We start from the raw sequence: 15,781 nt of genomic DNA, 5'->3' as shown, positions 1-15,781 counted from the left end.
AGATTTTTCAAGTTATGATATTTAATTACAAATGTTTAAAAACATTAACATAAGTCCATAACAGAATGTCTCCATTAGATCCATTATAATTCAGAATGGAACATTTATTGTTCATGAATCCTGTTTACAAAAAAAATCTCGATCTCCAACAATTGTAATTTTTCAATTATTTTATAGATCGCCCTTCAAAAGTAAATTTCTCAATTGTCTCAGACTTTTTTAATGCTATCTAACGATTGTAAATTGTTAAAATACATTAAATTATCGAAATTTCAACGTTTAAATCACAGAATGATTGCAAAATGTTTGGAAACTCAACTAAATTCCTCGATGTTCCCTACAAACACTGAATCCTTTTCAGGATTTCCCAAAAAAATGGGCAAAGTCGTAAACATTCCAGTGCAATCAAAAACTCCTCATCTCATTCCACCCCTCCACTCCCAAATATAAAAAAACTGTCAAATAACAGCAGAACATTCGCCCCTAAGAATAAAATTGGCAAAGCGTGGGATGAACAAACCTGTACACTAAACTGCCATGCTTTTGGTGACTGATTAGGGGTACTGTTAGTGTCAGTGTTGATGACATCGTTGTTGTTGCTAGATGATAAATTCCTACCATGATGATTCACATTAAGCTGATTATCCTTGTTAATCGTTGCCACCCGCACATGTGACAAATCCGCGAGTGACTCAATGAGACTGGCAAGTGGATCACAATCCTGATCCTTAGATTTATCAACAACAGCCAGCAACCCCAAGTCCACGACATCCCGATTATCCTTATCAATTCCATCAAATTCGTACACTTTATCGGCATATGTTACCCGATTGCTCCGTGAATATGCGTTATTGTTAACGAGGGTTTTATTGTTATTATCAGAAAGACCGTTCAATGAATTCGTGAATCCATTGAAACGATGCTCTCTCATGAGCATCTCGGCCCTTCCGAAGCTGTCGCTTCTGGACTCTGGCCTCGGTGGCTGGTGCTTCTCACCTAGTGTTTGTGGCTGAAGGGCAAGAGCAGCTAGTAGCGGTGGTGACGCGTGCGGGGACGGTGGAGGACTCTGTAAAGCGAATTAGCTCATGCTCAAAAAAAAATCTATCTAGTCTACTTCAGCTGCACTGTTGGAAGGTTTGGCTGAAATTTCGAGAAGACTTGTTGGGTATTTTTATCGTGTTATATTTGATATTATTTCTGTATTTGACTGGAATTCTGAGGAATTTCAGCATTAAAAAGTCGAAATTTTAAGGAAGAATCAATGGAAATTGAGTTTCAGTTCAATTATTCTATGAAAATCGATGGAAATTAGGAAAATTCAGATAAATATCCTCTTGAATCTTCAAATAATTGAAAATTCGGTGAATTTTGATGCTGAATTCTCTTATCTTGATTGAAAATTCAAGTAAGTTGAGGAATTCGTGTTTTCCTGCTTCTCAACAATTTGAAAATTCATAGAATTTGTAGTGACGTATTAAATTTCATGATTTTTTCAAAGAAAAAATCGTAGATTTAAATAGAAAAAAAGCCTGAAATACGTTCCACTGGAATTTCCCGGAATTTCATCGTTGAAAATTCAAACTTGCATGGAAAAATCAAAGTAAACTGTAATTATCAGTGCAATTATTTCATAAAAATATTCATGTCTGATATTCAAATATAGTCAAATATTCCGAGTAAATTGGGGATTTCTCGTCTACCTGCCGCTCAAAAATTTGGAATTTCATCAAATTTCCATCGAAATGTCAAATTCCATGAATTTTTTCCTAAATCAACTGCAATGTTCCTCCCCCGAGAATCACAAGCGAATTATCCCTGAAACTTCAATGTTTTTCCAGCAGTGTAACTTTTGACTGCAATGATAGGAGATATGACTGCATGAGTGTGATTTATATTAATGGCCTCATTACGATTGGGTTAAAATGTTTATGAACACGTCTAAATTTATGAACCTTGCAACGTCGTCGGGTAATTACTCTCTCTGAATTATTTCAACTTCTATTATTATACAACTCTAAAATAGCCAACATCCTCTGGCACACTTTATGCACTTTTTTTTCTGCCCTACCTGACTGTCGCTGTATTTCCGGAACTCGTAAGCTCTTTTGACGGAAACGAATGGCCGTTCGTTTACACTCTCGGCCCTTGGTCGCAGTGGACCATTCATTGATCCATTGAATTTACGACTGCTGGAGCGTTGGGGTAAAAGGGGACTTGCTGGAGCTGATGTGTGAGGTGCAGCTCTCGTTGTCTGGATGATAAAAGAGAAGTAAGGATTGTTATGGAGAGGGGAAATTTGATGTTTTCAGGGTAAATCTCTGGATTTCAGAACTATTCTTATTTTGAGAACATTTTTCACTCATTTTCACATTTAATGAATGCAAAATCATGCACGAAAAAAGCAATAAGTATAAATCGACTCTTGATTAACATTTTCTATTCTTTCTTATGGGCAATTTAATACTTTTCTATGAAACAAAAATTATAAAACCCCCCTAAATTCAGGGCATTTCATCCCCTAGAATAAATGCTCTCGAAAAAGATAGAATATAGAAAAATGGTCCATTTAGGTTTAAAACTTCATTTGAGTCAGATAAATGGAAAGCTTTCATTAAAATTTAAACTTGATGTTCATTCACGTTATCTACATCAAATAAATAGTTTTTGACATACAAACGAATGTATCCTCGACCCAAATAAGGACTTTATTAGTTAGAGATAGCACTCCACGTAATAATCTTCTATTTAGATCAAATAAATCGCTTCACCAATAAAAAAATAAATCGTTCATTTTTTTTATCATGCAATGAATAAATTATCATTGAAATAATGTATTGATATGAATAAAAAAATGTCAAATAAACACTTTTATTTGATGCAAATCCCTCAATACTCTGGATTTTATATTTTTCTTTGTTTTGAGTGCGAATTTTTTAAAATTAATAATTATTTAAGCAGGAAATAATTTTCAATCCAGTGGTAGTCTAATATATTGTGTATTACCTGTGATGCAACAGAACTCGGTATCCATATATCATCGTCATCATCCAGTACAGCTGAATCACTGGCGTAACCGTCCTGCCTGACACGGTTTCTCTGGAGGCTCCTGAGTTCACCGATAACACGATTACCAGTTTCTTGGCGCCATATTTTCCCCGGACTACGCTCGTCTCTTCGTGCAGCGAGCTTTAGCTGCTGTTGTCTCAGCCACGAGAGCCTAAACCATCGAGGATAACAAGAAAAACCGATAATACTAATGTTAAAGTCACGACGTTCGATGATGATCGCAAGTAGATTCCGCTGAATCAGATTGACTAAATCAAATAATCCAGAAATAATTCGCCGGAGCTAGGGATCGAAACGGGGACCTCTGGCTCTGTGGGTGGACACATTAACAGAATAATCATCTACAGAGATTATTAATAAATAATGTCGCAATGTTCAAAAATGGCAATTTTTCTATTATTTAATAAATCTTCCTCAAAAACTAAATTCTCTAATTTTTTTTCGATTAAAAATCATTCAGAAATCAGAAATCAGAAAAATCAGAAAATTCGATTAAAATCAAAATTTCAAAGTAATAAACATGTTCCAAAACATTTTAAACATATTCCAAAACATGTTTTTCTGGCAGGGAAAAACAAACACGTTGCCGAACAAATCTTGTTTGGGCCAACAAAATCGCTAGTTGAAAATTGGCAAAAAAGAATTTGTCTGGTTCGAATTTGAAAGACTCAAACATGAATAATTGTTCTGCTTTCGACAGCAACGAAATATTTGGCTCAAGAGGCGGATAATTCACACCAGACGGTGCCTTTTCAAGATGAAAATATCTCATATAGAGTAAAATTTATCAACAAATATTTTATCCCTAAGTTACAAGATTGCTATCATATCATTATTATTGGTCCATTGAAGGTTTCATTTCCTGTCTGTGATTATTAGACAGCCGAAATAAAAAACTACCATCCCTTGTTTCGCATGAAACAAAGATTTTTCGGGAGCAAAATACGTACGGGAGTATCAAATAACGAAGGAGTAGTGCTAGAAATGAAATTTCTTGCGTGTACAGAGCATGCAATTTTTTTTGAACTACTAAATCTATTTTTGCGACAAAAAATTTTCATTCGGACGCACTCTCTCCATATTTGGCGCAAAAAATCCTTTTTTGATAATTTTCAAAAAGCTATTTTCTTGACACAAGTAAGACTTGTTTGAGAACTTTGTCGTTTTTCTCTCAGTGTAGGGTCAAATAGGGCTAGAATGAAAGCTCTTCTTCAACCGTCTTGTCTGACACGGTTTCTCTGGAGACTCCTGAGTTCACCGAGAACACTCGTCCCTTCGTGCAGCGAGCTTAAGCTGCTGTTGTCTCAGCCGGGAGAGCCCAAACCGTCGAGCATAACAAAAACCGATAATAATAATATTAGAATCACGATGTTGGATGAGGATCGCAATTAGATTCCGCTCGATCATGGGGGGTCACTGGGGGCCCGGACTTTCCCAAGGTGCACTGGGCATACGTGCCATGTAGCCGAGGAATAATACGGGAAAATAAGGCGATCGGGGAAAGAAATTCAATGCTCGAGTGGGATGTTTTAACGATTTTAATTCGTTGGGTTAAAACATGTCGATTCTCTTTTCGGATAACGAGAACTCATTTTTTTTAGGGTTGGGGGGGGGGGGGATTTTTTTTTTTTTNGGGGGGTATTTTTTGTTTTTGTTCTACCATTGGTTATCCTCATTACTCAGTTGTTACTGGCAATCGCGTGAGCGGTTGTAACCCAGATCGGTAACGAACCCAAAACCCAGAAACAGTGGGGAAACACGACCCACGTGCGTCCCTCGCGCCAACGCCAACTGTAACACTGACGCCAGTGCGGTTTTTTCATGCTTTACTTTTAGAATGAGAACTTGATAGTTGGGGTGATGAGATTGGGATTGGATTGGGGGAGTTGGTCTTGGAATATTCTGCAGACTGTGAATTACACTTTTGAGAGAATTTAATTTAAAATTTAATTTGAAATGACTCTGGGTGGAGAAAAATTGCGAGAAAATTACGAAATTATGAGATTTTTAGTAAATTGAACATTCAAGCATACATTAACCTGATTTTTTTATTTTTACTAAAACAGGGCGCTCACTTTCGTTAATGTTTATTTCAATAATAATGCAGGAAAAATAAATGGTTTCAACAGTTTTTCAGAATGAGATTTCTATTGTTAAAAAATCATTCGAAAATCGTTATACTGGATTTTTTAAAGTGGATTAATTTTCATGGAATAATTAAATTGAAATTTACAGTTTTTATTCATTTCTCCACAAAATTTTGCATTTTAAATTACCAAAATCCGGGAATTTTCAGTAGAATTACAATGTAATGAAAATTTTCAAAAAAAATTCTACAGTTGATACTTTATTCACTCATTTTTCTCTATTGGAATATTTAGAATGAGAACTTGGTGGTTGAGTTAATGAGATTGGGATTTAATTGGGGGACTTGTTCTGGAAATATTTTTCGTTCTGTAGATTACATCGTTAAAAAAATTGAAGTTGACTATCAATTTTTAGGAAAGTAACATTTAAATCAATCTAGACAGAACCAAATTATGGCATTTCAATATTTTTATGGATTTTTATAATAAAATAATGGGAAATGTAAAAGTACCCAAAATCCAATTGTTTGTTTCATTCCTCGTAAAAATAAAAAAATAATGACTCTCTCCATAAAAGTGACTTTTCATTCGCGCACTGATTATTAAAAAAAATTGTGGAAACATGAGGAGATTTCCACACCGATTTACCCAAGTTCCGAGACCGTTCTATATTTGAAATTATGTCAGAGTGAGACGCTAAACGTCTAGAAATAACGTAAGAGTGACTAACTTGATCATCAACCTGAGAAAATCCGAGAGATCCCCGAGGGAAACCCCGGGGATTTACGTGTTATCGTCATGGCTCTCAGTTACCCAGCATAGAATTGAACGATAAATTGAATTAATGGAGAAAGTTTCGACTGCATGAAGTGATTCGAGTAGACAGAGCCAGTCAGGAACAAGTCGCCCTGTCATCGTGGCCCATCAATGTACGTACAAAATGATTTTCCACTCGTTTTATTTCACCTCACGGTTGGAGCAGGTCGAAATTTATTAATATTCGTGTCACTTTCGATTACTTCCACACGGAATAATCGAGCAATTCTGATGAAATTGTATCGAATTTTATATTCTCAGGGGGAAAAATAATAAAATGAGAATGAATCGAACGTCTCGAGTTTCTCCGATCGTACCCGCAGTGAGTCACGTACGACCGCATTTACCATTCCTGACACCGCCTGACAGAAATGCAATCCAACAATGCCGTAATCGTACCCAGTGTACCTTCTCACGGGACAATTTATTAATTGGTCATCGAGGTATGGAGTATCTTCCTTTCGGGGGAATTTTGGGGGGTTGAGGGCGCGGAGCTGTGCCTTTGCGGCGCCGAATTTGGGTGTCAGTGTGTCGAAAGAGGATTATGCAGTTTATTTCTAGTGGGTTTCATGCGTGAGGCGACGGGGTAGTGATGGATGAGATTAGACTCAAAATCCGTATAGAATCTTTAAAAATACTGGGGAGATAGAACAGAGTTTTTTGAATGGATGAATTTCTCACGGAACCGCGGATTTCGAGGGTTCTGAAATATTTTTGGGATTTCAGGAGATTTCATGAAATCTCCAAGGACTTTCACAACGAATTTCGCGAGCCACTATTAGCAAAACAATAATGATAAACCAAAAGCAATAGCTTCAGTCCTCTGAAGTTAGTATTGTTTTTATTTTATTATTACTCTTCTTCCCGACTTTATGGTATTAATTAATTTAAAGTTCTATAGTCCTTATTTATTTAATATGCGTCTTCTTAAGGATATCCAAGTACTTTAATTATTTTTTCTCCAGTGAAATGCTTTTCTACTTTTGTAGTTGAACACCAGAGCTGTCATTTGAGCCCCATTTGAGCTTCCGGACATTTTACAATGATTTTATTATTTAAATTTTGGAGGTCTGAATTTGAATTTCGATATTGAACCGTAAGAAAAGATTTAAAAAAAAAATTAAAATCTTCTAAAAACAAATTAGAAAGTTTACTTCTGGGGAAGATAATAAGTTAAAATAATTGAAAAATTTCAATTTTTGAAAACTACGAGCATTTTCTATAAACAATCAATTTTCCACCTTAAAAATCATTTGTTCGGAATCGTAACAAATTTATTCATATTCAGAATTTTATCAGAAATCTATTTCATGTGTAAAAAAATAAGGTTTGCGAAAGTTTAACCAATTGCAATTATTTATTTATAAACAACGAATGTTTAAAATAACAATTCTGTGCAAAATGTAATGGGATTGACGCCGAGTACTCATCATTATTTTCAAATTTTTCTTACGCAATTTGATTGACAAATTTGATGCTTAAACTGGTTGAAACTAGGGGAGGATGGGGCAAAACGGCCCCCCTTCAATCGTCAATATTTTCCGATTCAATAATCCGATTGGGATGAGTTAGAGCTCGTTTTGAAGAATGAAAAATTATCTTCAAAATGAAGTTGAAACTGGGAATTTTCACAATGTCATTCACAAGTTATTGACAATTGAAGAGGGGCCGTTTTGCCCCACCCTCCCCTATAATGTAGTCTATACCAAACTCTAAAAGATACTTGGAAATCCTTAATTGCCGCGCGCATTTCATAAAAACAACTTGACACTTTGCACTCACCCATCAACGTGATCAGCATTGGACTTGGCCCCATTAGCAAATTCCGGTGGTGGTTCAGGTGCAGTTGACCCCATGGGGCCATTGCTTCCCCCTGTGCTCTCCCCAAGGACCTCATCCAAGTCAACAATCGGCGCTGTCCCCCTCATAACCGCCTTCCTGACCAGTGAAGGGGATGAGAGCTTCTGGTGCTTGATCATATCCGTCGTCGCGCCATAACTGAACGGCTGGCTCGTCTGTCTCGCGTGGTACGGAATGTCCTCATCGATGAAGTCAATATTACCCCCAGGTGAGAATGACTTCTTCGACGCATCCTCGTGATTGCTGCTTCTCGACTCATTCTTGAGGGTTCCATAGTTACTCGACGAAGCGTAAGGCGGCGAGGATTCCCTCGTTCCACCGTAACTTCTGCACGAATCCTTCAGAGTCGAGTACGTTGATGTCGGATTGCTGCTGTAGCTTCGTGTCTCGTGAATGTACATTTTTTCGCCGCGATTGTTCGATCTATTGTAATCAGTCGGTGGGTCTGGCATCGACTGCAATGTTTATTAAGAACAGACGGTCAGCAACTGGGGCTACCCACATGCTGCGCCAATTGTGCGTGACCAATTCGTATTTTGACGCCTCGTTAAATAACTTCCGGCAATTAGAGGATTAAAAATTGGGAGTCGTGACTAGGAGATGGAATTTTAGATTTAGACGATGTTTTTTGGACATTATTTTTGGAATTTGTTATGAAATTCTTAGATGAAATGTTGAAAGTAAGGAACAAAATTTCATTTAGGGGGCAAAATCATTAATTTTACTGAAACATAATTTTTCAGTATTAAATTACATTAAATGTTCAATTTATTGAATTTTCAAGTGTGTATTCAATGTATTAATGGACATTTGACCACTAATTTTTGGGAGAGTGACATTAAGATTGATTTAGAGAAACAAATTATGAAATTTCAGATTCTACTGAAGATTTAATGAAGTTGATAAATTTTTTAGCAACAGAAAGGCGAGAATTTCCCATATTACTTGGATTTTCAATGAAAACATGAATATTCAATACGAAATTATGCTGAGTGTTCAATTCAAGAATGTATTTGCCTGAATTTACTTGATTTTTACAGATTTCGAGGCAATAATTAAACCGAAAGTTCCAGATTCCATGAATTTTTCCATAAACTTGTGAATTTTCAATAACAACATTTCTGGAACTTTCAGTGGAACTGTGATGTGATGACAATTTCAAGAAATGTACCGGAAATTTCAGTCAAGAAATTTTAAACAATGCGTCTCAAATAATCAATCTCTGGAAATTCTAATTTTTAGGTCCACGCGACAATGAAAATTATATAATTCCAAATAATTTTGTACTTGATATATCTGTGGTAATATATTGATTAATTCTTTTCATAGTTTATAGTTAATAAGGCGTGGAGAACAAAATATAAAGACTCGAGAATGTACACATGTGACTGCATAAAATAAAATGAAGTGAAAAAAAAAATAATAAAAATAGAAAGTAATATCTTGCACATGTTGAATAAAGGGATATTTATATTCGCATTAAACTGTAGAAAAAACATCGAGACGAGTATTTAAAAAAAAAATGAATTGAATCGATTTCGTAATACGAATGAAAAGAATTGGAAAAAAATGAGGATTACTCACCTCAACTGTCATCATCATATCGTGGAGGAGTTTGTCGAGATCACTGTGCGGGCTATCGGGCTCTGCCTCCGGGGGACTGGGTCGCTGTGGTGGTGCACTGCTGATACCACTGTCCATGGAAACTGTCAGCGGTGAACCGCGAGCAGCACCGCCTGCGCCCTGATGAACAACAGCGTAAAGGGAGCCATCAATGGGTCCACAGGTGTAGCCCAATCCCCTGGGTGAGGTTTGCACCGATGAGCTCGATGGTGGAGGTGGAGATAGTGGTGTATCTCTTCCTTCTGAAATTTTTTATTAAGATTTCTCTCTCAGAATTTTAAGGATTTTCAAAGGATATTTTTAAAAAATTGTAAGGAAGTTCGCGTCATTTGAAGTTACTGGATTGAAATTTCAAACTTTGGAAATATTTCCAGTATTACCAACAGTGATTAATAATTTATTTGTAAAAAAAGGAATGACCAAATTATTATAAAGATATATTTTTCAGAATTTTAACGATTTTTGAATAATTTTGGAATTTCAAGACATTTGCAAGAATTTTAAAGTATTTCGAAAACATTCCGGGAATGTTTACATAATTTCAGACAATTCTAAAACCAACATATTTAGATTTTACGAGTAATTTTCAATTGTAATAAAAAAATCTCGACGAAAAAGACACGATTTCTCTCACATTTCGTTAATTTTCAATTGCAGTAAAAAATCTTGACAAAAATTGTAATAAAAAAATCTCGACAAAAATGACGCGATTTCTCCCACATTTAAAACCTAAAAATTCTTCTCTTCCCTGAAGTTTTTCTCAACTCATCCTGTTCTACGACTCGGCTATTAAAATATTCAAACCACAATAATTAGCGAGAATAAAAAATAACAGTTACCCAGCATGTCGTAAACCGTGAACGACGCACTAAAAGATTCATCAATAGTTGTGGTAGCCCCATAACCATTGAAAGCCCCCATTCAAATTAATAACGACCGCAAAACCCATTCCACAAATTATCGATTCTCCTAAGAAAGGAGTGCCCCCGAGGATCGCCCCATTCCCGTTGCCCCCAGAAACTCGGATTCCATGTTTTCCCGTCAATCATCGATCTTATCACGATTAAACCTCACACGTCGTTAATCCTCCCCTCAACCCGGCCACTTTCACCGTCTTTCACGCTAGTGAGCACTCGACGTATCACGTTTTGTTGGCAATTATCAGGCGTCATTCTGGGAATGCAAGGATCAACAAGAAGCCACGATAATTAATGATCAGCGAATCTAGTTTAACGATTTTTCCCAGTAATTAAAGGGACACTCAAGGCCGAAAAAAACGAGAGACAAGAGGATGATCATGTGTGGTCAACGGTTATTACAACGTAATTCCACTAATAAGTGCTTGACATAGAGATGAAACTGAGAAAAGTGGCGGTGCTCTCTGGTATTTTTACTCTCTGAGAAAAAAAAAAGTGGGTAAAAATACGGGAGGCAAGAGGGCTTAAAGATGAGGGAATGTAAAAAGTGGGATGACTAGAGAGTGAAGCAAAGTGGCTGGTGGTAAAACGATCCCGGCGGCACTTTTGCCATTAGCCTCCTGACGTCCTCGGTGTATGCAGTCAGCACTCGAGCGATTTGCGTGAAACTACCGACCTCCACTGGAGTTAGATGATTATAATGCCATTGTATTGATTCATGAGTTGTTTCCTTCTCATCTTAAATTACGCTGTTTCATCCACTGATATTTTTCAATTGCAAGAGTTATTGGGAATTATGGAAACTCATGGACAGGCGGGTTTAAAGATTGAATTCAGGAAGTGTGTGATAAAATCGGGGAATTACTGAGCAAATGTCGAAATGTTGATTAATTAATTCTGGAATATCTCTTGAAATATTATTTCGCAATTTCATATTCCTTTTTTTTATTAACTAAGAAAGGAACGCGCGCGCATGCTTAAGCTAGTGGTTTCTTGTATTTTTTATCCTTTCATTTATTTTTGAAAATAATACAAGTAACAATAAACAATCAAAGGAACATATAATTTAATGTCACGGTTATACCATGACTTTTTACAGCTAGAATTATATTATTTCACACTAAATGATTGCTTCATGTCACAAGATAGTTAAATTGTTCCATAAAGTACCCAGAACAGAATCCATTCATTAGTTAGTCTTTGCTGAAGATCTTGGATAGACAAATCGTTTTTTATCTCTTTAAAAGAAGATATTTTTTCATTTTTCTATTTCTGTCATAATCTAGGATCTTAAGCAAAGATTATCCTTGTTCCTAGGCTTGAGGTTATCTCTGGCGAAATAAATTGCTGCAGGTAAAAATGACGGAACGCTCTGGAAAAATTCCGTGATTTTAGGTAAAAAATAGGTGGCATTTCCATAGAATTTTCTACGAAAGATACGTCATTTTTATTGAATATTTTTCTCCGTCTGATACACTTGAAATAAAATGAAAAAGTTTTTCTGCCGTGATAACTCCCCCTGTCCAATAATAGCCCCATGAAAATGCAATCAACCGCAAGATGATACGTGATACAGGGATTTCAGCTTCATCAGAATTCAATGCACGCCATTGCAGCGCGTGGATAAATCCACTCGAACAACCGGGTATTATCAATTGTTTGATCGACGTGATGTGACACCGAATGACGACTAATAATCCCGGGACCCAGATGTCCGCTGATCGGGTAATAATGCCAATGAATTGCCAAACCACAACCAGTGGAGTTGATGAAGCCGAGAGCTAATGAAATAGCGGAGTCTCTCGTCGCTGAGAGCTCTAGGAATTGTTCTTTGAAGATGCGAAATGCAAATTCCCGGGCTCCTCCGCCAATGCAACACTCGAGTGCGCCTTATCTCAGTGCGACACGAGGAGGAGGAGGAGACCTCTCTCGTGGTGGGGAAGTTGCAATGTTGCAGCTGCAAAACTTCCAACGAAAGCCAACGCCGTTAGAAGATACGCGATGCCGATATTCTCGGGCTTCGCCCTCTGGCTAATCCGTGCTCACGAATCGCGCCAATTTTATCGATCCCAACTTCCAGATACAGCTCGCACGCCATCAGGGACCATTCAACTTCCCTCATTTCATTTTCACTCATTTTTCATTCCCCCCACTTCCCCCTTCCCCTCACTCGCCCCTTCCCCCTGCCGTTTTAATGATTAATGCATGGGGAAAAAATCGGACGAATAATTACTGTCATTTATTCCGGGAGGTTTCATTTGAAATGGAGGGAGGAATACGAGGCGAGAGATGAACTTTGTAACGTAATTTTTTGGAATATTCGTAAGTTTTCGATGGGAAAGTTGAATAGAATTTCGTGGACCGTTGAATAGAGGTTTTCGGGAGAGGGAGATTGAATTCGATTTGAGAGTAAAAATGTGGATTTCTCAGAGAATTCAGCGAAATTGGAAATTTTTGAGCAGCGGGAGACGAAATTTTTTTATCTCACTTGGATTTTCAATGCTGAATTTCGAAATAATTGAAGATTTAAGGATACATTCACTTGAATTTTCATTCCAAAAAATAATGAAATTCCAAATTTTTATTAAAAACTCAATGAAATTTCAATTTTCTAAACAGAAGGAAGGCCGGAATTTTCCCAATTACCTAAATTTTCAATTAATTGAAAACTTAAAAAAAATGTACCAGAATTTTCCGGATTTTCATATTTCCCTCGAAATTCCATTTATTAATCCATTAATTCATTTTAAAAATCCACTTTTAATTCCCTCTATTCTTCATTAATCTCCACTTCATATTCTCCTCGAATAACAAAGAAAAAACGTCTCATTTCCCGATGGCAGATCGATTGGCCTCCCCCCTCCCCCCCCCTGGATTTATCGTCCACGTTTATCAAGGGAAAACGAGTATTTCTGGCCGTAAGAATTCAATGGCATAATTTATGATCAGCTCTCAGATTGTCGCGGCTATTTAACAGACGACGCTGAATAAAAAAAAAGAGTCACTCAATTTTTGAGAGATGGAGATGCTAAAAGGAGCAAAGCTATTTATCCTTCCGATCGAAGGTCATCGGCGAGGTGAATCGGTACATAAAAGGGGGAGAGAAGAGGAAAAAAAAATGATAAAATAAAAGCACCAGGGGGAGAAACGAGGTGAAGGCAAAGAGGGACTGATCGAATTATACCAGTCTGACGGCGGGGGCCTTATAGAGATTCACGAGGGTACTATTTTCGTGTATTTACACTAGTGTGAGTGCATCAATCCCTCCGTCACAGCCTCATAAATAACAAAATGCGTGAAGTAGGCGTTACCCGTTCAAATTCAGGCCCATGTACTCACATAATACTGACATTATTTGACTGATGATGTCTTGATGTTCGATGATACCCAATAACAGTCCAATTTATCGATTAATCCGGCGAATTCCCATCTCAATTCACTGACATTAGTCCTTACATTGTCACCCCCATGAGCGAAACAATTCTAATTCGACCCACTTGTGGCCAATAATCACTCAAAAGTAACCACCGTGGGAATAAGTGTGACGAGGCACTCAGTGAGCCAGCAGAAACGACACTGCAACCATCGAACGTTTGGCTCTCATTCGCGTACCACCACCACTAAAAAAACAGCAACTCGAGAAATGATCGTCATTGGGCGTGAGACTTCCTACGCAAGAAGCACTTTACCAAGTGCCAACATGCATCCAACCAATTCAAACAAATATTCCATTTAATTATCCACCAAACTCCTCAACCATCTTCAGCGCAGCCAGACAATTGACTTCCTGGATTGTTAATTTTTATTGTATCTGGTTATTTTTCTTTTTTCTCTCTCTCTCTCTCTCCCTCCTCTTTACAGTTAACCTGGAGGCGACTTGCAGAAGAGGTAAATAAACAGAGATGAAAGGCGACGAGGAGAGGGGAATCCCCTGTCTTTTACCAGTTGAACCGGCCGCCAGTCGCCAGTCCTTCTACGGCAAACCTCTGGCCAACTCTCGGGTTAGCTTGAACGATCATTGCCGGACTCGGCTGTATCTCCGAACGTCCAAATGGGCGACAAGATATTTAGAGGTTTTGCATCGAGGAGACAATATTACGATTGGATTGCTCGGGATGTCCAATGGTTGCGTGGGTGCAGTTGTTTTTTATTTGAAAAGCCAAAAAAAGACGGAAACTGCTGGTAACATTTGGAAATTCACGGACCGTTGATGAGTAATTTTTAGGAGAGTGACATTGAACTCGATTTGAGGGAAAAAATACTGACATTTAAGATTTTAATCAAAATTCAATGAAATAACAATTTTTTGAGCAGCAGGTAGAGGAGATTTCCCAAGTTGGTTGAATTGCTAATCAAAATATGAATGTTCAGTCCCGAATTACGATGAATTTTCAATTATTTGAGGGACATTGAAGTCGATTTATGGGGGAAAAATTATGACATTTCAGATTTTAATGAGAATTCAATGAAATTCCGTAAATTTGAGCAGCGGGAAGACGAGAATTCTCCAACTCAGTTGAATTGTCACCATAAATATTGAAATTCGAATATTCTGTGCCGAATTACGCGCAATTTTCAATTACTTTAATTATTTTAGCTTAATTATCCTGATTTCTGTTAATTTTCGTGGAATTGAAGTGAAATTCTTTGAAATTCCTTCCCAATTCTTGCAAAATCGTCTCAATTTTGCTGAAAATTCAGTGGGGTTCCACATTTTTCAGCAGCAGGAAGACAAGAATTCCCTAATTTACTTCGATTCAATCGAAATATGATTATTCAGTACCAAATTACGCTGAATTTTCAATGAATTTAAATTATTTCCCAGAATTTTGCTGATTTTTAATAATTTTCATGAAATAATTGAGCTGAAATCCTTTCAAATTCCTTGCCAACACTCGGATTTGCTTCAACGATCCAAACGGGCGACAAAATATTTAGAGGTTTTGCCCCGAGGAGACAACATTACGATTGGATTGCTCAGGGTATTCAATGGTTGCGTAGGTGTAGCCCTCTTTCTTTTTTAAATGAAGAGGAAAAAAGTATCAGTTGGGAGTGAGGAACAGAAATAGATGGGTTATTCATGCTCCAACGAAAGTTGTTGGAATTCTGGTCAAATATTAGCTCGGGGATTTTCTCGGAATGAAAGAGTTTCGGGAAAATCTGGAGGGGGTGGCAGCGTTAACTGATAAACGGAGCTATTGGGCATTGTCATCACGAATTTTCGAGGGAGATCGATCGGGAAATGGAGACGGGGTCGGGATAATGAATTATTCATGGGAATTACGGCTGGCAGCCGGTTGAATCTTGCAAAGGGATCAGTGGAGATACTTCCGAGTGAGCATTGTCGTTGGAAAGCCAGTGGCATACCTACATCTTGTGGGTGGACATACGTGACTTTCGTAGGGGGGGGGA

The 15,781-nt window shown here is 37.4% G+C and overlaps 1 protein-coding gene across 11 annotated transcripts in view; it reads right to left on the bottom strand.

Annotated features, from left to right (window-relative positions):
- LOC107036315 (tensin) overlaps nt 1-15,781 on the bottom strand; it is a 119,193-nt gene that overhangs the window by 5,660 nt on the left and 97,752 nt on the right. For 10 of the 11 annotated variants that reach the window (XM_015254203.1, XM_015254205.1, XM_015254204.1 and 7 more), the window contains 5 exons: nt 9,414-9,694; nt 7,752-8,284; nt 3,004-3,217; nt 2,069-2,251; nt 521-1,066 (listed from right to left, as the gene is read on the bottom strand). In XM_015254203.1, coding sequence (XP_015109689.1) covers nt 521-1,066; nt 2,069-2,251; nt 3,004-3,217; nt 7,752-8,284; nt 9,414-9,694 — 1,757 coding nt within the window. The remainder of the gene's footprint in view (nt 1-520; nt 1,067-2,068; nt 2,252-3,003; nt 3,218-7,751; nt 8,285-9,413; nt 9,695-15,781) is intronic. The other variant, XM_015254216.1, reaches the window with a different exon arrangement.

Source organism: Diachasma alloeum, unplaced genomic scaffold (genome assembly GCF_001412515.2).
Source record: "Diachasma alloeum isolate Michigan unplaced genomic scaffold, Dall2.0 Dall_scaffold_00208, whole genome shotgun sequence".
Classification (NCBI taxonomy): domain Eukaryota; kingdom Metazoa; phylum Arthropoda; class Insecta; order Hymenoptera; family Braconidae; genus Diachasma; species Diachasma alloeum.
This window is presented reverse-complemented; position numbering and strand designations above follow the sequence as displayed.